General features: G+C 41.4%; 2 protein-coding genes across 36 annotated transcripts in view; both read right to left on the bottom strand.

The window, feature by feature from the left end:
• Nucleotides 1-27,229, bottom strand: part of LOC112922739 (kinesin-like protein KIF16B) — a 314,279-nt gene that overhangs the window by 100,835 nt on the left and 186,215 nt on the right. For 19 of the 35 annotated variants that reach the window (XM_072736435.1, XM_072736422.1, XM_072736437.1 and 16 more), the window contains 5 exons: nt 14,286-14,339; nt 11,222-12,580; nt 7,193-7,345; nt 5,255-5,351; nt 4,477-4,527 (listed from right to left, as the gene is read on the bottom strand). In XM_072736435.1, the coding sequence (XP_072592536.1) occupies nt 4,477-4,527; nt 5,255-5,351; nt 7,193-7,345; nt 11,222-12,580; nt 14,286-14,339 (1,714 nt within the window). Of the gene's footprint in view, nt 1-4,476; nt 4,528-5,254; nt 5,352-7,192; nt 7,346-11,221; nt 12,581-14,285; nt 14,340-14,686; nt 14,720-27,229 lie in introns of all 35 variants that reach the window. The other 16 variants (XM_072736421.1, XM_072736429.1, XM_072736434.1 and 13 more) reach the window with 1 other exon arrangement.
• On the bottom strand, nt 939-3,854 carry LOC140595389 (uncharacterized). Its single transcript, XM_072736351.1, is given in 5 exon segments — nt 939-1,562; nt 1,564-1,978; nt 1,981-2,508; nt 2,511-3,114; nt 3,714-3,854. Coding segments are annotated over 5 exon segments (2,259 nt in total). The 3' UTR covers nt 939-991.

Here is a 27,229-nt window from a genome sequence, read left to right on the forward strand (position 1 = left end):
AGGAAGGCAGCTGAGTACCAGATGGTACTTTGTGAAGAGAGATGTACCTGAGGCCACTTATGGGTGTGACCCATCTCAGAAGGGAGGCCAGCACGCCAACCGGCTCTGGCCAGAAGAACACCTTGGTCAGAGGTTATGAGTGATGATGGATTAGATGGGAGGCAGAGAGGGAGGGCAGCCAGGGGAACGTGCTGAATGCCTTCTGGGGTGACCCTACGGCTCATAAAATCACTTAAAGGAGCTGTTAGAAAAAGCTAGACTTGAAGATGAAGAGCCTTTCTAGGACAGAATTAACAAAGGCTCAGAGAAAGAACTGGCATGTGGCATGGGGGAAGGGTAGTCAAAACTAAACCAATAAGTAAGGAGCTGAAATCACATAGGTTGGAAAGCAACAGTCAAAAAGTCTGAAAAGAGGAAGGAAAAGGCAATTAACTGAGGAAGAAGACATGGCAGGGCAGGGCATGTGGCGCTGTCTCCATTCCATGTATTAGAGTGAGGGGAGGGTATTTTAAATCCCTGGGTCCTTCCAGGAAGCTTGATGCATTACTAATGTGCTCTGCTACAGAGCTGTCCTAATCACGGCTAAAACGGAAGATGTCAGTGAAGGTCACTGCCAACCGGGCACTTTTTCAAGCAGCACAAATTAGCCTACTGGAATCCAACAGACACAAAAAGATTCCAAGGCACCATACTATAAGTCGACATGAAGCCAAAAACAATCAGAAATGCTTTAATCACCTCACAAATAATGAGGCAGACCCAAATTTACAAGGCCGAGGTTCAAGAAAATGAAGCAGAGTGGTGATAAAGATATTTTATCAGTGTTCAGCTATCCCCTATTTTTCTTTTATTGTAGATATTTAAAATATTTACATTTTCAATTTTAGAGGTCTGCACTTTTCCAATTTTAAATCACAGAGATATTCCTAGGCCTTGACTATTAACATAATGTTCATTTTATTAAAAATCTCAAAAAACATGCAGAATATTTTTACAAGTTTCCTCCTTTGAGCCTTGTCAAATGTGAGATGAGCCACAGAGCCTCATCATGAGAGCTGAGGGTCATTTTCCAGATATCAGGTGCCACGTTCTGACTGCCCTGAAGACACAGCATGCCGGTGAATAACTGGACGTTCTGCGCTTCCTCAAAGTGCTTAGCACCATTTCTTGAACCTGATAAGACTTTGTGTTTATTGAAGAAGACAAGTTCAACGGTTGACAATGTTTTCTTCTCTGGAACAACAACACACCTGAATTCGCTTAAAGCACGGCATCTGGTCATGTCAAATTGTGTTTGTGAAGGAGGTATGTTTAGAGACTGAGTGCGGGGATAGAAAACTCGATCTTCCCTCAAAAGGGCAATGTGGGTGTTTAGAAGGACCAACGACTGGCACTGGTCTGGGCCACGGTCACCCTCAACTCTGACAGTCGTGTAGAGCAATAACTGAACCTCTGCCAGAGAGGGGACGTTGACTTCCATGTTTCCATGAAGAATATAAATCATGTCAACCAAGGTATTCCGGAATCTGAATGACAACCGAACTCCGTTTGCCAAAACTAAAACTAACTTCTGCTTTCCAATCCAGAGAGAGCTGAACCAGATCTTGTTGGAACAAAGGATGGTTAGTACAGGCAGCAACATCAGACTCAGGCATCAGGACACCCAGGAGGTCACGGCATATCTGCTGACAGAGGTCTTTGTTGTAACTAAATACAGTGAGCAGCAGACTCTCTGTAGAGCCCAGGAATCTAATGCTCTGCCCACCAAAGCCAATTTGAATCTCCTCTAGTCCAGAAAGAGGTAGAGAATGAAAAACAGCCACTGAGCCTGACGGGTTATCTGACAGAACCAAAGTGTATAAAATGGAATGAAGCAGGAGAAAACAAGCTGGTTGAGGGTCAGGTTCAGTATAGGTGGCAACAGTAAGCCAGTAAACACCCTGCACTTTGTTCACATCGCCCACAAGTTCTGGTAGGAGCAAGCCACGTGCTCAAGAAAGTCTTCTAAAGGGTGCTCCTGAAGTTTCAGCATCTGGGCTGGAAACTGCACCAGGGTCTGCTTAAATGCACAGTTCTGTCTAGCACCTTCGTATTCTAGGTGGCAGACTGAGCTCGGGAAGGAGCCTGGTGATCCCGCAGGCGCAGAGGCCACAGTGAGGCCTGGGGCTCTGAAAGGCACCGAGCTCTCTCCTGGCCAAGCAGCACCTGCCTCCTCACTGTTGCTGCTGCCCATTTGAGCTTCTCCAGGGAAAGAATGAGACTCTGCTGACAGTCCGTGTGTCTTCAGGGATGCATCTAGGAGAAAGTGTTTCAGAAATGGCAGTCTTCTGATAAATGTGATCACATGGGAGGTGAGCTCACTGGGGTCACGCAGGCTCCCCATGTGCCTGACTAGGCGGATCATCCCTGTGCCAGACTGCAGCAGGTGACTGCAGGTATCTTTATAAAGGTCTGAGAGTCTGTGGTAAAAATAGCCCAACCCACTGGTTGCTTCTGTGTTGGTATTATCAGGGACTGTGGAGAGTTAACTTTTTTAGCAGCTAACTCTCTCTTGACTTGCTGCGCACCACAAAACTTTGAGGTTGGTGCACCATGAGGAACAATGTGGGAGGCACTTTCCTCACTACGAATGTTTTCAGAGAGGACAAGGAGTAACTTGCTTTGCCTGGTCTGCTTGCCTCCATTATTCATAGACAATTCTTGGCACAAATCTTGCAGCAAAGTCCAGCCAGACTTGATTCCCAAGCTGTACTCATCTTTATGAGTCATCAGGTCACGGAAATTTCCTGACCTACGCTGAAAATGTTTTATGTCACTGGTGTTGCTTTTGTTAAGGGAAGTGATTTCAGGTAGACTGAAACATTTTGGTTGAAAACAGCCTGCGGATGCAAGATGACCAGGTCTGCAATCACTGTTCTGCAGCAGCTCATACACTGAGGACTGATGGCCTTGCTACTGGGCTCTCTCTTGTAATTCTGAGAAGGGAACCATAGAGCCTGAGATGCTCCATGCCAAGGGATGATCTTGGTGGTGGTTCTGATCCACCTCCCTCCCCTCTTCTCTGCTGGAAGTGTCAGGAACATCTCTGGGCTGCAGTGGGACAAGATGCCTTTTCTGTTCAAGATGTCAAAAACAGTTGAAATGGGAATGTGGAGGCACCTTTTGCAAATCTTTGGCACATGAAAATTCTTGCAGTCATTGGTTTCATTGTGCAGATTAATGCAGATGTTAAACTGAAAGCCTAAGCCATTCATATGATTAATATGTGATTTAAGAACAGATGATCCGATTCACAAATAGAATGTCAATTTCCATATTATTTATCTTACAAATTGCTGAGTATTTGATAGAAATACACTGCATGGGATTGATCTACAGTATCCATTTCTTGGTCTAACATTTCAATTGCTCCAAAATAAATCCTAAGACCTTTGATTCGATTTTCAAAAAGTCAGATTTAGTTGTGAAAATAAGTCTTTTACCATATATCCAAAATGTAAATGGCATCAGGGCATACTTAGTGACAGTCAGATGACAAGGCCAAAAGAAATGGACAAGCATTTCAACCTTGGTCATCTCTCTCTAGCCTCTTGGCTCACTTCACAGGAATTCTTAATTATACCTGCCCTGGTTAGACCTCCATTGCCATAGCTACAAACCAGCACGGTGAAAGGCCTATAGGACGCCCACTATAGGCCAGGCTCAGTAGATACAAAGAAATGAAGGGCAATGTCCTCCTCTTCCCAAGGAAGTCTGCTAGGGAGACGGAGGAAGATAATGTCATTACCGCATAACTGGAAAGGATGTGTAGCAGTAGCCAAAGTCAGTAAAGCTTCGTGTGGAACTCCCACCATCTTACCTCTTGCTCTCTGTAATGTATGGGTGCCAACTGTAGACTTCTACCATCTAGTACTTTTGATTTTTTTGTTGTTGTTGTTGTTGTTTAGTTTAGGAATGTATGGGAAGGACAAGTGCCTCAGTGGAGGAAAATACAAGTAAAACGTCACAAATCGTATGCCCAAATAAACCTGTTTGACAATCCACCAGATAAATAAGCTAATCAATCAGGAGTATGTCCTTTGTACTACTGCCAACTCACAGTCTATAAAATGAGCTGGGTTTTTAAAACATCAAGAAGTACTCAGTTTCATTTCCAAACCCCATATCTGATTCTGATTTTATAATTCTGTCTTTTAAATACAGACCAAGGGAAAGGAAAGGATACTGTTACGAATGAAAAACTGGGCAAGGAGCTTCCACCACAGTCATATGTCATTCAAATAAAGTCAAAGCACTTTTCAACCTGCAGGATTCCGTTTAATTTGAAGTCCATATAATAGCTTGCCTTCCCTATTAGCCATTAATCTCGCTGGGACTTCAAAATTCTAATTATGCAACTAAACATTAAGAAAATTTAATCACACAAGCATGCCATAATTTAAGGCGACCTTATCAATCTGAAAAATCATTACCTACCTCATATTTTAGCTTGCGTTGAATGGTGCCATTGTGGAGTTTCTCATTATCCTGATAAGAAAATAAAAAGCCCTCTATATTAAATTATAGCTTGTTCATACAGGGAAAAGAAACTGATTTGATTAGAAATATTTATGGGAACAAAATTCTAAAGAAGCATACTTGCCCAACAATGACAACCCTCTATACAATTTATATTCCCACGGTAAACACTACTCTATCGATCCATCTGACTGTAAGGGAACTGAGGCATTTGTTCCTACTCTTAAAATTCTAAGACTAATATTATAAGCAAAATTTCCTTAGGAAGTTTTCTTAGGTTTCAGAACAGGAATGAAATGTTTTTATTTTAATAAAAATCAACATCGCAAATATGTATCTTCTCAAAAGCAAAATTACATATCTACTTGGGATAATTTATCAAGCAAAATTAAATACTTAAGGAAATTGGTTATATTTTTGGAGAAAACAGAAAAACGTTACATGTAGAATCAAACAAAGTAAATAAAATGTTTTGGGAGGCTTTATATTCATTTAAGAATTTTCCCCAGAAGAACAAAATTTTAAAATAAAGTATCTCTTGAATCAACACTATTTATAACCTGTTGAGCTCCACCCAATCAATATGTAATTCTTTAGAACAGTTTGCATCTCAATTTTCTCACTGACAAACAATAATAAAGGAGCCCATCACTGCCACCATCATCGCCACCACCACCACCTTATGGCAAGGTCATCTTGAAAATGAATGACATATGACTTGGCTCCCTCAGCTCACCTTCACCACATCTGCAGATGCATCACCATCCTCACTAATCACGCGATGTAAATCCTGAAGTCGTCTTTGGACTTCTTCTTCAATGTAAGCATTGATCCTGAAAACAACAGATATCGGGGTCGTGGTTAAAGACTTCTAACCACAAAGGGCATATGAGATCCTTTCTTAATTCTGCCCTTCAAAACAAGGAACTTTCTCACTCTAAATGCCAAACATAATGACTCGGGACCTGGAACATTTTTCTACTTCCTAAGAAATCTAGTGCCATGTGTTCACTATCTGGGTTTTCCCAAATAAGAAAGTACTGAACAAATAACAGAATGTTGAGAATAAAAGGTGAGAGTAGGTAATCCCACCCAAATCTCTCCTGGACTTCCTTGGTGGACCCCCTGCTGCGGGGCAGAGGAGAATCACAGACACTGGTTTCAGAAGGCTCCAAGGCCAAAGACCTGACTCTGAGACCCAGCACTTCACTCATCAAGCCTCACTACCCTCTTATGCAAAACAGTGATAGTTATTTCTTACACCACAAAGTCATGTAAGAGGATTAAAGCGGGGAGAGCGGCAGGAAGTGGACAAGATCTCTATGGATCTCCACTATTCCAAAGGAACAATGGCTTGAACTGTTTCTACTCTGTCTTCTCTCTCCATTGGCAGCTGGCTGGGGTAAACCACATTTTAAAGGCCTCTCTACCTTTCAAACTGCCTGGCGTGGGCCAAGACAGTGGAAGCATGAAACGGCCAACTACTAAGGCAGTTGTCAACTGAACATCTGGTACCCTAGAGAACAAAGATGAAATTGTAGGAAGTACAACCATCCACCCAGAGGAACCAGGGAGACCAGAGAATTTTAGTTCCAGCTAAAATCCTTCTATGGCTCAGGCTGCCCACATGGAAGGCTTGCTTACTTCTACACTCTCCCTCTCCCAGTTAGAGAAACACTGATTAGATGAATTACTTAACATGAACTATTTTGCATGTTTATGTCTTAGCACACGAAACAAAAATCTGGCTTCATCTCTCTAAACACATGCACAGTCCTAGAAACATTTCTCTACTATTGGCCATGTCTCGATGATTTTCTGAAATGCTAGGTAAAGAGATGAATATTTTAGGTGAAATAGTATAGAAGAATGGACAGGGTAATAAAATGTGGTAGTCACCTTTCAGAACTGAAAGGAAAATCATACATGGCTGACCCAGAGCCGAGGGCACTTACAAATGAATTACTTCTCTGGATCTTTTTAAACTAGTCCCCCTGAACATGCAGACCTAGGTTTAAGAGGATACAGGGGCTCCTAGCATTCTGAATGCATTTTGATATCCAAACACATATTGCCTGATGCCCAGGGCTTGTGACTGCCCAATTTGAAACATCCCCATGAAACAGCTGGAGTTGAGGAAAACAGTCCATTTTCTTATGGGCAAAGAATGATTAAGTCAATTTATCTGAAAGCTCTAAGCCACATAACAATTTACAATGCCACTCAAGTTGAAAATGATTTTGCTATAGCAGAATCAGATGTATATGTTGTTCATGATCATTCTGAATACACTGGTACAGCTTTTGTAACACACTTCATCTGTTTGTAATTAATGACCTCCATAAATTAACTGTCAGCACAAGGTCCTCCTTCTTGGTATGGTCCAATTAACTCTGCCCATTTCTTCCTCTCACCTGGCCTTGGTACATTCCTTCCTGGCAGAGGTGGTTTCCCTGAACCTTCTAATTCTACCTCCTCACACAACGTAGCACCAGCATTCCCTGGATTGGGCTGGCCAGTCCTCGGGTCTTTGGTTTTCGTCAAATGATACTTCTTCCCACCTACCACTTGTTGCCTTGGATGGATCCCTCCATATGCAAACTGACAATGTGTGGTACAGTGAGTCACTAAATCACATCACAGGTAGGGCTGGCATCAGTTTAATGTCCAGTACCTGGCATCCATCAGAGGGACCAGGTGTGACTTCTCAGTACTGGATGGCAAGCTGGGAGAAGGAGCCTTCCCCTCCAAGGTCTGATGATGCCCTTTTTGAACACCATCAACCTCACAGATCTTCTGCTTCAACTGCTGGATTTCATGCTCTAATCTACAGAGACAGAATTTACATTAATTCATTTATTAACAGTATTTCCTGAGCATCTTCAATAGGTGGGACATTGTTCTAGAAACATGGGGGATCAAGCCAAACACTCTTTGCAAGCTTTACTTTCTAGTAGAAAAGATGCCTCATCACACAAGGTATAAGGTGGTAACAAGCCACAAGAAGGGTTCAGAAAAAATGCTGCAGGGACCCAAAAGTTGGAGAGAGTTGATTCTCAAGGGCAAAGATATCTCTACTGTGCTCTGAGCCAATCCTCTGAGGTAGATATGCAGGATTCTGAGCCCACCACTGCTTCAATGAAACAGTTGGTCTTTGACTACACATTGAGATACCCCTAAATACTTCTATTTGAAAAAAGAGATTTAAGGTATAAAGAATTTTTAAAAATCACCCATCTAGGAGAATCCACGTAGTTAAGGCAATTTCAAGTTGAGTCTTCAGGGACCAGTGGGAATTTGAACATTTGGAGATGAGGGTGAAGGCTTCCCCAGATGCAGATAGTAGTATGAACAGGGGCACCTGGGTGGCTCAGTGGTGAGTGTCTGCCTTTGGTTCAGGTTGTGATCTCGGGGTCCTGGGATCAAGTCCCACAATGGACTCCCTGCAGGAAGCCTGCTTCTCTCTCTGTCTCCACCTCTACCTCTCTCCCTCTCTCCGTGTCTCTCAAGAATAAATAAAATCTTTAAAAAAAAAAAAAAAGGAAGTAGTATGAACAAAGGTCTAAGTCATGAAAACTAAGAATCCACTTTGGTTAAGGAAGAGGATGTAGAAAAGGGAACTAGGCAGGAAACCTAAGAAAGCAAGGTAATCATCTTGAGAAATTAAAATACGCCATAAATGGTAGAACCAAAAATGTATTTCTAATGATAAATGATACATTCAGTATGAGGACAAGTGTGTGTAAGGCCATTCTCCTGCTGGCCCTGGCATGCTTGAATTCAGGGCCATGAGGCCAGAGGGCTAAACTTGCCAGTAAATTTAGCCCCAGAAACATGAGACCCACCTAGGGGCTACAGCTCACTCATTGTGTGGACTTGGGCAAATTAATGAAATCTGGGTCTCAATTTCTTCATACACCAAATGAGAGAATCAATTAGTCTTCCAAACTCCTTCAGATTCAAACTTCAGAGATTCTGGTGCACCACGATACTGCCGGCTCTCCAGTGTTACCAGCAGCAATTTGACTGCTCTATCCTGAACATGAGCACCAAGTTCTTAATCCTCAGAAATGTCAAGGTCACCAGGGTCAGTACTCACAGGTTCCATAGAAGGCAATACCCAGCTTAACTCAGCCCTTCATGCGTCTATTGATGAGCAAGTACTTACCAAGCATCAACTTGCACAGTATGAAGTATTTTCAAAGGAAGAAGAAAAAAAGCATAAAAAATTGATGTTAAGGGGCCAACTGGTGGGCAAAGAACCAGGGAACAATATTAATACAAAGTCTCAGAGATAGTAAAGAAAATGAGCCGCATGTAACTGCCAACGTTCATAACTAAGATGACACCTACTAGAGTTGTTCAAGGACATCCTTCAGCACTGGCAGCAATGAAAAAGACTCCAAAAACAAAGGGTTTGGTGCGGGGCCCTGAAGCCCCAAAGGGATTTATATAGGTGGCAAGGGAAAGGCACCCCAAGAAAACAGTCTCAGCACAGATGAAGAGCTGGCCTGCCTGGGCCACTGCTCTGGGGTCAGCAGATAAGAGGACACAGTGGCCCAGAGGGGATGGTAAGTAGATCTGCTACCTTCTATCTGCATGACACTTGTCCCCAGTGGCTATATAACCACTGGGTGGAAAAGAGGACAGAGAATGAGCTGAATCTTGTTTATAAGGAAGCCAAAAAAGGAAAGCTGAGCTCGGTTCACTGTTGTCTGATCTGGTTCCACATGAATTTAAAATTTCGCACTTGGGGGTTTCACAAGTGGCTGACTTGGGCTGCACGACAGGCCCTGGCTTAGCCATGAGAACCCAGAGAGGTAATGACACACAAAACCAATAACCACAAAAAGCTGCAGGAGCAACACAGCCAGAGCAAAGAGCTCAGAATTTGCTGGCCTGAATTAGGTCTTAGCAAAGTCTACTCCATCAAAACACATGAAACTAAAAGCATCCTTTGTGTGGCTTCTGGAGGAACGCTGACACTGGGAAATCACTTCCATGGAAAATCACAATACTGTATCTGCTATAATAGAGTATTAATACTAAATGGCCAGGGACTGAAGTCGGTTGACAAAAACTAGATATCAAGCTAAAAGCTCATGCTGCATTCTTACTGCACACTGCCGGATATAAATTGAGAATGTGCCCTTCACTACTTTAAATTTCCTGGGGCTGGAGCTTTGTCCAGCAATTTCATTTACATAACATACCTGCAATCATTTTCTTAAACCTCCAACCTATTTCTCTGAAGTAATAGCATTATGGTTTTTGATTGTTATTTCTTGCTGTTTTGCCAGAGGGAATTACCAGAGAGCAAAGGTAAACAGAACTCACAGTAGAAACAGATCATTTCAAAGGGAGTTTGCCCAACCTGTTCAGGCAAGATGATGGAGGGAGGCTCCAGCCTCACAGCAGGCCTTGCTTCGTCATCTATATGGATCCCAGGCCTCTGCCAATGTCAAGCTGGGCTCTTACAAGCCAGCCGACCAGGCTTCAGTTGTAGCTCCTCAGGAGGTGCTGTGGGTGGTTGGAATGCTAGAGAGCCTAGGCCCTCCAACCTGGGCTTCAGGTAAAATCTTAACTGATCAAAGAGTCTGGAGCTAAAGAAAGTGAACAGGCCCTGATCTCCTCTGCCCCCTTCTTGTTAGAGCGAGGACACTGAGGCCCAAAGATCAAAGAGCCTGCCAAGGCCAGCCAGACAGAATGGGGCTGGGCCAGGGTATGAAGCTCCCATGTAGGACAACAAATCAGGTGATGTTTACACACCAGGCAGCCTACAGATTTCTGGGAGTCTTGGTATCACATCTGCTAGGCTACCAGAAAAAGTGTTCTTGAATTCACTACTGATTCCTTTTGAGGACCTAGTGTGGGAAGCCTGGTGACAGGGAATTGGTGGAAGGAGATACTCTTTCTTTACCATGGAAATAGTGCTAATTCCTAGTTTTATTTTTCACAACACCAAAAGTAACATGAGTAAATCTTCACCACATCTGCCTAAAAATATCACTGTGTTCAGAATCACCTGGAGAATTTTGTTTATTTTTTAACGCAGAATCCTGGGGCCTCCTGCAAATATTATGAATCAAGAGAGGTGGGAAAAGGGGCTGTTTTCAGTTTCCCAGCAGGTGTAGACATTAGCACATGGTACTGTGAAGGAAGGGATGGTGTTTTACAGTAACTAGCGCTAGCTGCAGAGATGATGTTAAGCCCATGGTGAGGTTGTAGGAGTGGGGAGAATAGGAAAAATTCAGAGGGGCGGGATGGGATGAGGAAGGGGATGGAGAGAAGGAAAAAAAGAGGGGGGAAGGGAAGGGAAAGAGAAAGGGAGATACAGAGCCAAAGGAGGACGGGGGGGAGGGAAGCAAAGGAGGGGGCAGACTAGAGGCTATCCTATCAAATATGAGAACATTCACATTCCATAGGTCAGTGGAGTAAGGGACAAGGCCTTTGGTTTCCTTAGTGTATTTTTTTCAATAACTGTAGGCCAATGATTCTAAATGAGGAAGGATCCTAAGGAGAAAGAAAATGTTTAGGGGTGCTTTCTCACTTTTGTTTGACTAAAACCATTTGTTGGTGTATTAGAGAATACACAGGTAAAAAGAATTAGTTTTTTTAAGAGACAGAGTCACACTGGGAGGGGTAGAAAAGTCGCCATCACTTGGCACCCACAGCATGCCGTGCTCTCCCTTCCCAGTCTCACCTCTCCCTGTCCTTCTCCAGGGCTTCCTGTTCAGCTTCCAGGCTAGCCTGGAGCCCAGACTGCTCGCTGCTGCTGCTGTGGAGCGTGGCGAGCTTCTGCCTCTGCTCCTCGATCTCCAGGCCCAGGGTGGAGCGCCTCTGCAGGGCTGAGTGCCTCCTCTCCAGCCTGGCCACAGCTCGCTCCAGTGCCTCCCTCTGCTGCTTCTCCCGAGACTCCAGGATCTCCTTTTCCTTCTTCCTCACCTTTTCTTCCTGACGTGCAATGTGGGCAGTGAATTCGAAGGTGGCCTGGAGCTTCTGCAGCTGGCTCGCGTTGGCTTGGTACTGGGCAAGCTGTTCCTCTTTTTCTTCCATCTCTTTCTCCACTTGATAAAGAGTGTTGTCTAAGCCAAGGGGACCTCTGTCAAGGATTTCAAACGCTCTCTGCTTTTCTTCCAACAGGGTTGGCAAATGATTCTGCAGCAGGTACTGGAGCTGGCGTTCTTTATACTGCAGCCTATATTCTGCTGGCTTTATCTTCTCCACATTTCGAGCCAGCAGGGTAACGTTCGTGATGCTAGCATCATTTTTCTTCAATAACCTAGAGTCTTCCTCTTCTGCAGATTTTAAACGCTCTAGGAGTTCCTGTTCCTCTTCAACTTCTTTTCTCAGGAGGTCCTTCTGCTGGACCAGGTCCTTCTCCAAGTTAGCTAGCTTGACCAACTGCCTTCTCTTGAACTCTAAGAAATGGAGCTGAGCCCTTTCTAACTCCTCACCATCATCCTCCCCTTCAGCCCGGGCTTCCTTCACCCGAAGGAGGGACTCTCGGATGCCTTCCAGATCCCGCTTCTCCTCCTCCACCCGCTGCACTTCCCCTTGCCGGAGGAGCCGGATCATCTCCTGCTTCTCACGCAGCTGCTCTTCCAGATGCACCACGAGCATGACCTGCTCCTTCTCCTGCTCCTCCAGCCTCTTCTTCTCCAATTCAAGCTTGGCATACTGCTCATCCTTCTCCCTTTTCAGCTGGTCCAGCTCTTGAAAGATTTGAAGCTTCTCGGCCTTCTCATTGTTGTTGAGTTCTTGGAGCCGCTGGAGCTCTTCCTTGACTCGAAGAAAGCTCTCTTCCTCTTGCTTCTTCTTCTGCAGCTCGATTTCCTGCTGCTCTCTCAGCCTTTCCTCCTCAAACTTTTCCTTTTCAGCGAGCAAATCCTTCAGTTTGCTCTCAATATGGAAGCTGCGGCGTTTAAGGCTCTCCTCCTGCTTGCGGATCTGGAGCTGGACGATCTCTGTCTCCTTGCGCCGGGTCTCCACCTCCTGCTGCATCCGCTCCAATTCTGCCTTATCTGACTTTTGCTTCTCTTCCATTTCTTCTATGAGTTTCCTGAAATGCCAAATGTTGACTGATCATCATCTGAGTGCTATGGACAAATGACTTTTCCCTAACTGAGATGTTCTGAAAATGGACATACAACACAAAGTCAAACCCTTCAGTAAGAATAAAAAGTGGGGGGAAACTGCTTTCCTTTTAATTTCCAGCAGCACACTGCTTAACTTTTTTACTCTGTAACTATCCAACATATCATTTGCCTAATCTCCTGAAGTAGCCTCTGATATCATTTCTTTGTAGAGTCTATAAGCATAATGTGTTATGCATGATATAATTTTAAAAGCCCCCTGAGCTCAAAGAGAAAGAACCGTGCCCAATTTAAATTTAAATGTGAATAATTTTATTCAGCCCAATGGCTAAAACTCAATAGAAATTCAGTTACAGAATGACATTAAATAAAAATGCTTATGCTGTCCTCAACTCATTGGGGTCAAATATCAAAGTCAAGACAATCAACAGTTCATTGTTCCAGCTCAAATAACCACATGCTACTTAGCATTTAATCACTAGTTTAGGATAAACAGTAATCACCAAATGGCTCAAAATATTAGTTTATTAACATCTAACGCTGAAAATAACAGGGGTCACCATTAGAATACTGAGATGCATGGCCTGTTATATGTCATGTTTGGTCTTGGAAAACAAATGATCCCTACCAAGCGCTAAATCTGTGTTTTGAAGTTGGGATGGCCTCCAAAGCAAAAATAAAGGTATCAATACATGGTCTCCAACTCCTGACCCATCTAAGACCTATCTTATATGATGCTAGAAGCTAAACTAATTCATTTGTAACACCTACACTCCAGATTCCAGAAAATAAATATCCAACCTGTAGATTTTCCGTGGCTTTAGTTTCTACTCTAATATCTATCCTTGCTCCATTTCTTGGCTTGTTAAATACAGGATGGAGGGGGAAAAAAGGAGAAAATACTTAGTATTATCAGATAATTACATTCAGAACATACCAAAAAACCGTCTCCAAATCAGCTAAACAACCACACACACACACACACACACACCCTGGAGAAAAGTGAGCAAAGAATATAAAGAAGCAAATTATAGAAGGGGAATACAAATGGCCAAACAACAAAAGCAAAGATCTTTATTTTTATTTTTATTTTTTAATAAATTTATTTTTTATTGGTGTTCAATTTGCCAACATATAGAATAACATCCAGTGCTCATCCCATCAAGTGCCCCCCTTAGTGCCCATCACCCATTCACCCCCACCCCCCGCCCACCTCCCCTTTCCCACCCCTAATTCATTTCCCAGAGTTAGGAGTCTCTCATGTTCTGTCTCCCTTTCTGATATTTCCCACTCATTTTTTCTCCTTTCCCCTTTAAAAGCAAAGAGAGGCTTTCTAAGACCTCGGGTGATATTACTGATGAGGATATCCATTTGAATTAAATATAAAAAAAGTATATACTTGGCGTGTTAAATTTAACAAGTGCATGAAATTTGCATACTGACCCTATTCCCCCTTTCTTACAAGTATTTGAAGATGTACTACTTGAAAATATCGAACATGAGATACAAGTAACCACCTAGAGGAAAGACCCAAAGTCATTAGACCTGTAAATACTTGACACGGAACCAGAGGGAGGGCATGAAACAGACCCCAATGGAATCTGTCTAGAAGATTAATGCAAGAATCCACAGACTACAGCACTGTCAGAGCTGGCCCCCCACATACCTTACCTTTTACTCTCCAATTTTTCAAGTTCTTCACGCTGCTGCCGCTCAAATTCAAGTCTAATAGAAAATCAAATGAAAATTAGTCACTTTTTGGAACGAGCTTTTCTCTCAGTCTCTGTATATAGTTGCATATTACAAAGAATATCTGTTGCTTAAACGTTATTTTTAATTATGATGGATTAGCAAGTTTAAAATGGTTTTTTTTTTGCTCTAATCTATGACTGTGATTAGAAATTAGACATACTTTGGGGTGCCGAAAATAATTTATTTTACACTTGAAGGAAAACAAACAAAGCACTACTGTATTGAAAAAGCAGGGTTCAAGGAAACTTCTAAATGATAAGCATGTCTATTCCATGCAGCTTAATCACTGGTGAGTGTATATAAAAATGGAGAATCTCTACCTTAGACAGATGGGTCCTTTTATAGGGAAAAGACTGCCAGGGAGGTAGAGAGAGAGAAAGAGAGAGAGCACAGACATCAATTAAGAAAAGAATTAACTGAGGAGAACATCAGGAGAAAAGCAGTAAGGTACTTAAAAGCCAATAGCCATGCACACATCACAACATCTTTTTATAAACACCACATTTCCCAAAAATTTCTCAAAGCAAAGACTCCAAAGAGTTAGCTGTGTTATGTGTGCACACTTGCCATCATAATGAGAGTAGTAATAATCACTGAGTACCAATAACAATTGTGATAGTATCAAAATTATATTTTTACTACTTTATACATGGATCTACTGTAGGTAGTTCATAAAGATCCTCCTGTGACTAATAGTTCTAGGATACAACTTACCAGGGCTACATAGATTGTCAATGGGTTTTCCACAGTGCTAGCAAAACAAAAGGGGGCTAGTCACTGGGAATTTTAAAACAACTTGCTAAAGTACTGATGACAAAAATTGATTTCTTCTCAAACACTAGACTTAATGACTGCAAGATTTCACTCTTTTTAAACAGCATGAATGGTAATTCTTAAACCTACACATTTTCCCATATATTAAGTGGCATAGATAGCTAAAAAGCTGAACTAGGGAAAAATTCATCACAAACTTTCCCTGCATAATGCACCAATGTAGACTGGCAAAAGTTACCTTTAGAAGGAACTAATAAATATTTCAATTAGATGTGTTACTCATTTAATTTGGCTAATACTGAGAATAAGATGTCTGGGTTTCTTTTGTAAGCAGAACTGAGTGCTGTGCTGAGGATTTTACCCATGTTAGCTTACTCTGTCTTCCCAGCAAATCCTAGCGATAACAAATAGTATCTCCACTTTACATACAAAGAACCCAGAGCTTAGATATGTGAAAGAACTTGTCCAAGGTCATAATGGTGAGATGTGGCAGAGCCAGGATTTGAACCTACAATAGCCTACTTCCAAAATACCATCACTTAACTCATAAGCAATGCTTAGATTTGTGATAGTCAATAAAATAGTTAAATCCTTCATTGAAACATGTCATTTGGGGTTATATATACCCTCCTACCAAACTGCCATCCATGAGAAATTTGTCCCATAAACATGTATGAAAGGTATTTGCCAATCCCCAAGCTCTCAGCACATATGTCATTACGCTAAGTAGGGATAAGGTTTCATTAAAGTTAGTGTAGGACTGTTCTCTCTTATACAACAATAAAGAGAACTTTGGAAATATTTCATAGTAGATAGTTTTTAGACTTCAGTACAGTTCAGCCTTTCTGGAAATATTTATAAAGTCAAAAAGAATCACAAGATAAAACACTTTCAAAAACAGAGAATTTTTCTAATGGAACTGTGTCTTTATTCTCTGATTTTACTTTCTATGAACAGTTCATATAATCACAAGTAGATACTCCTCTGACATGTCACAGGCATGTGATCATAATCCAAATGCTCCTCTGAGAGTTGGGTGACTTGGTTCAAATGAAATCCTATCATTGAGGACTGTTTACAAGGGGCACACTGGGCTGGGCTCTTAGTGGACAATACCCTCACACTGTTCTCCCAATCCTGCCAGGTTGACATGTTTCTCATCCCTATTTTATAGAACAAATACCCGAGGCTTAAAGCAAGTAAGCAGCAGAAGGAGAACTTGAATCCAAGTTTGGTACTAAAATCCAGGCTGCTGACCACTATGATTGATTTTCACAAGTGAGCTGTGTGGTCTCAGAAGGTCACAAAATGCGGGTTTTAATATCTTCATCTCTAATGTGATGCTCTGACCATCTATTTTTTTTAATTGTGCATGACATCAGGCAAAGGGGGGTTTCAAGGGTACAGCAGTTTCTAAGGGTGACATGGCTTTGACCCACAGGACTCTCAGTCTGTGACAGTCAAATAAACACAATGGGCACCCAGTGAGTCACAAGCCAGGACTGAAGAAGGACAATGCTATAACATATGGAGTGGGGTACCAATCCCATAATTTGATAGTACCTAGAATGAAGCAAGTTTCCTGAGGAAACTCATACCTGAGCTATGCAATTCTTCATACATGATATAGAAACTCAAGAGAAGCTCATTAAAACCACATTTTGGCTTGCTGTAAGAGAATTGGCAAGACACAAAGCTTAACTGGACAAAAGAAGACAAGCAGTGAATGAAGGGCCTTGGAAGTTACATTAAGGACTCTGAACTTGATCCTAAGGATGCTGGCATAAAAGTACCTTGGAAAAGGACAACAAACAAAAAGGGATGGGTGAGCATCATTCAAGTATAGAGATCATCAACTTACAGAGGTGCCATCTCTGAGTTGATATGGCTTTCTCTTGTAGCACTGAGCTGAGCTATCAGATACAGGTTCAGGGCAAGGAGACAGTTTGATGGACCCAGCTGGGTCTCTGACAAGTGAAAGTACCAAAAAACCATCTGAGCATTTGGGGAAGAAGATGACTCAAGTGTTGGAGACAAAAACTTGGTTGGACAGAGAAGTGGGACAAGGCAAAGCTTGCAGGTGAAAGTGAATCTCCAGGCCAAGAAGTGAATATACTTACATAACCATGTGTGTCCATATAGAATCACCCAAGATAACAGTAGGACTGAAAAAGATGGTGAAGCTTAGATGGTAAGCAGATGACAACAGTAAGAAGAGGCAGGTGCCAATGAGTGAACAGATCAGAGCACTCTGTGAGGCAGAGGAAGGGTGGTCTGAGGGCAGCTGAGTCTTTGGTCTGATAAGATCCTTGACTCTTTCACCGTAGAAGTTTTCATTTTAGAACATTTGATTGTGATGAGGAAAGGAAAAGTAATTTGGGCCAGTGGCGGTTGTCAACCTTAGATGTATGAGGCCACAGCTCGAACCTCTCCTGAAGAGTGGCACCTAATGACATGGAGGGTTCTGAGTCAAGAAATCAGAGAGACATTCCCATTTTAATTCTTAATGAAGAAGTATGGATTCATTTCTATGACCTGTTACTAAAATAGGAAAAATTTTGACTGCTTTCTACCAAAAGCAGTATGTGTGTGATAACTAATTACTCCCATTTCCTAAAAAATAAGAGTCAAAAAAAAAAAAAAAAAAAGATGTTCAGTCTTAATTAAAATCAAGCCCCATCCATTCTAAGGAGAAAGTCATAATTACAAAGTCAAGAACTATATTTTAAAATATGAGGTGATATTAGCTGTTGCTGCTACTGTAGGACTTCCATTAAATATTACATATTTACTAATCATACTTTAAAATGCACTTCTTTCCTTAATCAATGATAATTATTTCAAATAGCAAACCTCAATAGATTGTAAAACATAAATGCGGATGTGTTAATATCAAGGAAGGAATATCAACTGTAATTGTATTTTAATGTGACTTCATTTTAAATAAGTGTAATTCACTATCTTATTTTAATGGAGTTATCTTGGCCCCAAATGCTAATTTCCTAAATGTTACAATTAAAAGGAAAACCACAAAACGATGTGATTTTTGCAGCTGTTTTTAGCATTTTAAAATGACATTTGGAAGTACATATACTGTGTTAGGTCCAACAAAAAAGCATAGCATACAATCTATTTTTATGAGAAACAGCCTCTCTTGCTCTCTCTCTCTCTCTCTTTTTTTATTTTTTGCATTAAAACACATCTAGCATTTTTAGGTATAATTGCACATCTTGCAATTTATATTCCTGTTATCATCAGCAATGAAAAAGCAAGGGGGTGGGAATTTCTCAGTTCACACCATGACATTGAAAGTGAGACTGTGATTATCAAAAAAAGAAAGGAAAAAAAGAAAAATTTTAAATGAACTAAAAGCATAAGTATTCAAGCCCTTATGTTGTGCCAAGGGTGATTAGTTTTGTACCTCTGGTGTCATTTTACATTCGAAAAGGAAGAAAACAGCTACTCAAGTCCAGCCAACACTTGAGCTGGCAGCTGTAGTGAGGGCGTGCAGAGAGAGTAGTAAAGGCGGAGTCCCAGACCCCAGTATGACTAGAAGGGAGTCACCTGACAACAGAGGGGAGCTGAAGGCAAGGCAGTCCCCGACAAGCATATTCTCCAGATATGTAAACAGGTATGGGGAATATCCTTGGGAAATGGGTAAGCTAGAATTTTTCCCACATAATTTTTAGGATGCCCCTATGGGCTATGCAACCTTTGAGGATGCACAGGGTCCTGTATTCACTGTCTACTGACACTATCTTGCGATTCTTAATATTTGAACAAAAGGCCCCAGGTTTACATTATGCGTTGAACTCTGTAAGTTATGTAGCTGTGTTCTGATCAAATATACATCATTTTTTAAAGAAGTCCCAGCCTGTTGCCTGGAATAGATAATAGTAGTCCGCAGTCCTGATTCTGGTAAGGGCCAGATGGAAAGCAGCTAGAAAAGACCAGAACTCCATGCAAGATGGTTCACTTTCTGATCCTTCACTAGAGATTAGGTTTCCACCAACACTGGGTTCTGTAATAGTTAGACCAGAATGGCTGAACTTCTTACCCTCCTATCACCTTCAGGAACTTCCAGCCAGTTTCAAACCACCTTCCAAATGAGCAAACTCCCAAACTAGGGGATCTTAAAGATTGAAGATGAAGTTTGGATTTTTGGTGGAGTCTGTACAGGTTCTATCCAATTATCTTCTAGACATTCTAGACATTCTTTAAAGACTGAGAAAAAACCAAAGACTACCCCAAGACGGGCACAGGGAAATGCATGAAAGGAATAACTTAGCCATTCACCCAGACCCTGTCTCTTTATGGAAAGGCTCTGAGGTCTTCCCTGTGTGAATCATTAGAAACTTTCATCAGAAACCCAAGAACAGGGTAGCCCAGGTGGCCCAGTGGTTTAATGCTGCCTTCAGCCCAGGGCGTGATCCTGAAGACCCAGGATAGAGTCCCAAGTCAGGCTCCCTGCATGGAGCCTGCTTCTCCCTCTGCCTGTGTCTTTGCCTCTTTCTCTCTCTGTGTCTCTCGTGAATAAATAAATAAAAATCTTAAAAAAAAAAAAAAAAAGAAAGAAACCCAAGAACAGCTGCTCTGCAGAGACAGTGAAATCACTACACCACTCCATCCCCACTTCTCTCTTTCCCACCCCAGATCATTATACAATATGGCAGGTTATCCTGCACTACAGTGACTTATGTACAACTGCAGTTCAAGGTATATATATCAAAATGAGGGTCTCGTGATGCAACTGAACCTAGGAGGTTGTGAAATTAAACCCCTTTTAGTTGGAAGTCAGAGTTTATAACACAAATATCCCTAGTATGCTGGGATTGGTTTTCTAATGAACTTTCAAATCCTTAGTCTAGAAAGTACTCCGTAAAGACTTACAAGAGCCAATCTTAAGCCTTTTGTATTGAAATGAAAAGTGCTCAAAGAAACAAAGATTGCTTTAAAAAAATAGTAAAATTTGATACCATAAGCATTTTAAATGAGTTCTCTTCCCAGCCTCTTTCTCATAACAGTGGTATAACTTGCTCCAATAAAGGCAGCCAAGAACACATGTTAGACCCAGGAGACCTACCTGATAGAGCTGCAAGATCACATGCAGTTACTGCTACATGGGGACTCAAGAGATCGTGCATTCAACTTGGCACATGCCCCTACACCTTGCTCCCCACCACTATTTTACAGGCCAGGAGACTGAGTCCCAGAGAGTATTACAGAGAGGTCCAAGGTGACCTCTTCTTTAGAGGAATCAAGAGTAAAGTTTGCCTCTTCCTACTCCTCCTCCATTCTTTTTTTTTTTTTAATTTTATTAGAGAGAGGAAAAGCACAAGCAAGGAGAGGGGCAGAGGGGGAAGGAGAAGCAGACTCTCTGCTGAGCAGGGAGCCCAATGCTGGGATGCTGGACTAGATCCCAGGACTTGGGAGATCATGATGTGAGCAGAAGACAGATGCTTAAACTGAAGCACCCAGGTGCCCTTCCTCCTCTAATCCTACTTCAACTCTGTAATTCCACCTCACCTCTTCAACTGAACCATGGCAACTTTTACCCGAGAAATAGCCTTCCAGAAGTTAACAATGATTCAGCATTTAAAGAGGTATACCTCACCTTATTGAACAAACCAGAATAGTGTATCACAGGTAATTTTCCTGCCACTTCATTCAGCCACACATGCCACATATCCAATCAACCTGTATCAACATCCACTATGTGCAAGAACAACAGAGAATAGGTCAAGTGCCTGTGCCTCTTAGGAGTGGATTATAAGGGAAATAAAATATGCATGCATATCAATCACATAGAACCCGAGAAAGTTCCATTTTTAACAGGAGATGGGGTGGAGGGAGAGCATTTATAGCTGCAGGGATGAGAGGATACCTCGCAGAGGAACTGCTGTTGAGCTGGGCCTTGACAGATGGACAGAATAACTATGGGCATAGTGTGGTGAGTGGGAAAAAAAAAAAAAAAAACTAGTGTTAGAAAAACAGGAGCAGGAAGACAAAGAGATAAGCAAAGGAAGCAATAATGAACATACCTGGCTCTTGCTCAGCACAAATAAAGGGAAGTGGTGAGAAATAAAACCCAAAAGGTAGATGCTGGGCAGAATGTCAAAGGTTGACATTCTTGGGAGCATCTTTGTGGGCAACCTCTCCTCCCACCAATCTGTGCAGTCCTCTACCCAAGGCAATGAGTACAAAGTACAGGAATTCATTTGTTTAATATGGTATCCATGGCCCAGGCACTGCCCTAGGCAATGTGGATTCAGCAAAAGGAACCAAGTCCCTGCTATTATAAACCCTTCATTCTGGTGAGGATGACAGCTAACTAAACAATGAGTATGTTATGTGATAAGTGCTATGAAAATAATGCAGCCAGAAGAGAGGGTGGAGAGAGAAGGGGACATTTAAGACAGAGCTAAATGGAGGGAGTGATCATGAGGATGCATCTGTTGCCAACATGAGGGAGAAGCCAGACCAACGACCAGGAGACGTGTGTGCCATGCTGGGAGCACAGAAAGACCAGCATGGAGAAAGTAGATTAAATTAGGAGATGGTGATGGTATGATAGTAATTGTGGCCCATGAGGAAGCCAGGGCCCAAACCACTCAAGGCCCTACAAGTCACAAAGGGTAGATAAAGCCCTGCCCACCAGGGCTCCTTAAGAACAGAGACTCACTTAATTGACTGTGTAGGGCCTTCTGTAAGGCACATAGTAGGTGTTCAACCAATGACTGCTATAAATAGTGCTTAGAAGTCAGTAACTAGAGGCTCAGAGCCAGACCCCAATTACACAGTCACAGAATACCTGGGTGAGGAAGAGATGCTGTCAGCCAATGTGGAGTTCACTTTGCCTTAAGAAAGAACAACTTTTGGTGCTTTCCACCCTTCTCAAGATGAAAGTTAATTAACTGCAGCAAATCTAGAAAATACAAGTAAGTAAAACACTTACCAATCCAATATAATCACCATGATTGTTCCATCCTGGTATACAGCCTTTAGCCTTCCCAGAGATACACATATACACAGAGATGAGAGCCAACAACACAGCTTATTTTGTAACCTTTTCCTCCTAATGAATATTTTTGACAAATCCCCAGATCATTAACTATTATTGTCTAACATAGCTTAACATCATGCAATTCTATAATACAAATGTGCCATGATTAATGTAAGTGATCACATTTTAGAAAGGTATATGGTAGCTGGTGTATAAAACAGTTTGGTGGAATCTAAACTGGGCAGCCCAAGAAGTTAGTTTAAGAAAAGCTGTGCCCATTTGTGAGCAGACGGAAAAGGGAGAGCATACAGGGAAATCTGAAGATGTAAAAAAGACTTAAAATGCACCACAGCTCCTCTCCCTTCACTGAAATGAAGAGCTTTAGTGCTACATATCTCCTTTACATATTTGTACTCCTTTGGTATCACCCACTGAAAGACAAAATGCTAACACACCTAACCAGTAATGCTTGTATTGTGTGCCTCTGTCTCAGGCTGGAGGTGAATGGAGGTCCCAGGGGCACCTGTTGTACCTCCCCTGGCCTGTCACCCACTCCCAGCTCTCCAGTGTCATGCCTTTTGTGGTCTAGGCCATCAAACATTCCTTATTTCTCTGATACCTCTCTGCATTCCTCCTCTTGTTGCTTTAATGTAAGTAGCAGCCACCATCAAATAGAGAGCTTAAGAGGGTGTGGATTTAGCAGACAAAAGAAAAAAAAAGTGGCAAAGATTTATGTAACTGGATTAATTGTACTGTAATCAACAATTTATGTTTGTGTTAGGTGGAGAGAAATAGTTCCAAAAGTCCTTTATGATTAAGCAAGAATTATGTTCAAGATCTAAACAGAATGAAGGAAGACTTGTCATCAATGGCATGGGGAAAAGTTCACAATAAAATGTTATTAGCACCACGCTCTAACCAACTGAGCTAACCAGCCAACTACTCACAATAAAATGTTAAATGAAAAAGCAGAACACAGAACTGTATATCTAGTATGATCTCAATTTTGTTTTTCTGGTTTTTTTTCCTTTGTTTTGTTTTTAAGTAGTCTCCGTGCCCAGCATGGAGCCTAACGTGGGGCTTGAACTCACGACCTTGAGATTAAGACTTGAGCTGAAATAAAGAGTTGGACACTTAACCAACTGAGTCACTCAAGTGCCCCCAATTTAAATAATCCTTATAATGCATAATTACAATATCTAATGTACAATTAAACAGTTACATACAGTAAATATAAGTAAACACTACTTATAAATGTAAACCAATCATTATTTTTTGGTGGGAGGATTGTGAATGCTTGTGATTACTTTAATTCATTTCTAAATGTTTTACTTTTTTGTAATAAGCATTTATAATGAGACAAACTACTTGTTTCAAAATTTTTTCTTAATCTACTGTGATTATAGCAACCATTTTACTTCCCTTATGCTTCTATGAATCTCTGGTTCATTTCCATTTTATCCAACAACAATGATGATTAACCTGAGTAAATCATCAGATATGGGGGTTGTGACTGGGAACTAAGCATTGAATGTCACTGATGGGGGCACAGCTTCTCAAAGTTAGAATTATGGTCTGTGACAGAAGCAGCAGATGGAACTGCTTCGTCAGGGCACAACAATTCACTCACACACTCAATCAACAATTATTTCTCAAATACCTACTGAGGAAAAGAGACACAGTATCAAGAAAATCAGACCCTTTCATTTACCATTAAATATATAGACCAAGAAACACAATTATCAACTACCAAGGACTACAAAGGAAAGACAGGATCCTCTGAGCAAATGGCCAAGGAGATGAAATCTGGATGGAGATTGGTATGGCCTCTATGAAAAAGCAACATTTAAGCTGGGATCTTAGAGACTATGTAGGATTTGGCCATATGAGGAGCTGGTGGACAAATGGACAAGTGTTCTAAGAGAAGGAAACAGCACAAGCAAAGACCCAGGAGCAAGAAGAGATATGCCCAAATGGAACCCTTGACTGAACCAGCAACGAGCTCTCATCAAATGAGTTAACAAATTACAGAGAGCTCATGGTGTGTATTCAAGCCAATACAATATGTTACGTCAAAGGCAAACCACACTGCCATAGGCACTTAGGGGAAATTTGCTATCTTCCATCCTTGTCCTAACTACCATTGATCATTTCACTAGGAAAAGCCTCATTTCCTCAGGTGACGTTTACAATGCTGCTTTCGACTGTGCAATTATGAAATGAAGGAAACAGAAATGCAGCCCACTACTAGGACAATGCAAATCTAAAGTAACTGAATAAAGACAGATTGTTCTTTGAATTCTACAGCTCATCTTTCTGCCTGCTTTGAAAACAAAACACAAGAAGCTCATAGCTTAAAGTAGCTCACAGTGGAATACCATTCAAAGACAAAAAAGAAAGAAAAAAATCAGTAATTAACACTAATCTCCATTAATGGAAGAAGAAGCCCACTTCTTTCAGTTGCTTTTATCACATGTTCCCCACAACTGTATCTTAACAAGATATTTAACGCACTCTATAGTAACTGTAAAGTTAGTAAATGGTCCATATAAAAGCTAGACAACGAAGACCAAAAACTGGAGAAGAAATCAGCCTTGCAGCAAAGCAAACTTCTGAAAAATGGCAAGGCCCAATAAAATAAACCAGCAGAGACAAACATAGTAAATAACCATCAACGAAAACCCAGGCTAACTACCAAATCACCAGCAACATAAATATTGCCAACTACATGTATAAAACTTCCACATGCAAGGTCAGCAAGGGAAAAAAAAAGATTAAAGAACTGATAAAGTACCGGGAAGTCAAGAGAAGAGAGAAAGGCCGAGCTAGCAGGGCACTGTATTCATAGGCAATGTGACCTTTTCTCCCAGGAGGTGCCCTGGAGACCATGGCTTCACCTGAAGGTGCAAACCCCAACAAGAGTATCTCCAGCAATGACCAGATACTGGTTTTGAAGCCCCTTGTACATTGGTATGAATCAAGTGAGGGGAAATGAATTCACTTCATTCACACTTATTAGATGTCTGTTACATTCCAGATGCTATGCTGGGCACTGAGTGAACAACAAATTAGATTCCGTGTCCAATTTCTGGAAGCTTACAGTCATCGACAGGGAGGTGAAGGCTCAACACAACAGAGGACCTGATCCTGTGACTGAAGTCTCCTTACTTTCTTCCTAATGTGATGTATCTCTCCTTCCCATTGGAGGCAGGAAATGGGGAAGGAGAACCTAAGGAAGAAACATGGAAGGGGTAGGAGACAGGAAGGAAAATGAAACTACAGTTGACCCTTGACAAGGCAGGGGCTGGGGCACCAACCCTTCACTTAGCTGAAATGTATAACTTTTTCACTCTCCCAAATCTTAACAGCCTCCCAGCTGACCCGAAGCCTTACTGACAACCTAGTCAATTAACATTTATTTTGAAGTTCTATGTATCATAAATGGTATTCTTAAAATAAACAAGCTAGAGAAAATATTAAGAACATCTTAAGGAAGAAGAAATACATTCACAGTAGTGGATTGTATTTATTGAAAAAATCTACATATAAATGGAAAAACAACTCGTGTTTTTCAAGGACTAACTGTACTTTCTTTCTACACAATTGTTGTCAGACAGTGAGAAGTCCTCACTGCCATCTTGGTGCCTCTGGTTTTTTGATCCAAAAACCCATTCACAATCTAGTTCCTTCCAGCTTCACATTCTGCGAAGCCATCCCTACTCTTCACTTGAAAGGACCAAGAAGGCTGGCGCTAAGTGCACACAGCATTCTAGCAGAGCACGTAGCTCAGCAAAGGAAAAGCTAGGTTCTTAATGAATCTTTGGTGATGATCAGGACACCCAGGACATGCTTCCAGAGTGGGCCACTGTTAGCAAGACTCTCCAGAATCCAGCTCCTGTGAATACAGCTGAGAGCTAAATCCAGGAGGGGGTGTTCATGTTGGTAGAGTCTACACTTCAAAAGGATTCCATTTCCAGTTTGCATGTTATTGGAAACTCTCACAGTCTTGGTGAAAAGTGGTGGTGATATGTGCAACCATTCTATAGAACAATTTGTAAAACTATTTATATTTCTGGACTAGTAATTCTATCTCTCCTTTTTCCCCCTGGGGAAGTAACCATGGATAAATACAAAGATTTAGCTACAAATATGTTCAAATTGCTTGTGATAGCTTAAAACTAGACAACCAAACACCTACCAATAGCAGATAAGTAAGGTACAGACTAACCACAGTATGCCATATCACATGGACATTAAAATAATGCAGGAAAATGTTTATGAAAGGAAAAGGTAATTAAGTGCAAAAACTCTTATAAGTCCCGTATGAACCCATTATGGTAAACGAACACATAAAAATAATATGTAATAATACAAGTGTGTATGTGTGTGTGTGTGTGTGTGTGTATAAACGAGTATACATATATATGTACACACATACTAAGAAAGAGAGAGGATGGCTACATAGTAGAACAAACAGGTATAGACTAGAATATAAAGGGACGTGCTGACAGTGTGTAGTTAAGTTCTTTTTTGCTTGTTTGTAATTTCTAATTTTTCCAAACTGAATATATTAAAATAAAAAGTTAAGTTAAAATAGCCCTCATCCATCTTCATCTCTTGATTGTTGATGACTTCAGACCATCCTCATTTAGGAGCCCTTTGTAGCTACTGAGGTCTGTGGTGGCCTTGATGCCAGACAAATCCCAGCTCAGAATGCCACACTCCATGAAGCTCCTTGGATGGCTCACCAAATACGTGTCTGATTTTTGACTTTGATATTTTTTTGGTCCAGATGGATTTGAAACCCAGGTGTTTCTTTTTAGAATTTAATTATTCAAATACATACATTTAAATCAACCCACTACTGGTTAGTGCTTAGAGGATGCTAACGCACAAGTGAAAATTTCTTCCTTTATTTTCAAGACTGAAATGAATTTGGAAAGTATATAATTTTGCTTAGGGCGCTTTCAAGAAGCTGTGAAAGCTCCACATCCTGCCAAATTAGCTGTCTGTTTGCAGTCTCAGAGCAAGAGAGAGGATGCCTAAGCAGTGGGCTTGGTTTCTTCATAAAGACTGTGCCGGCTGA

This window comes from Vulpes vulpes, chromosome 14 (assembly GCF_048418805.1).
Source record: "Vulpes vulpes isolate BD-2025 chromosome 14, VulVul3, whole genome shotgun sequence".
Classification (NCBI taxonomy): Eukaryota; Metazoa; Chordata; class Mammalia; order Carnivora; family Canidae; genus Vulpes; species Vulpes vulpes.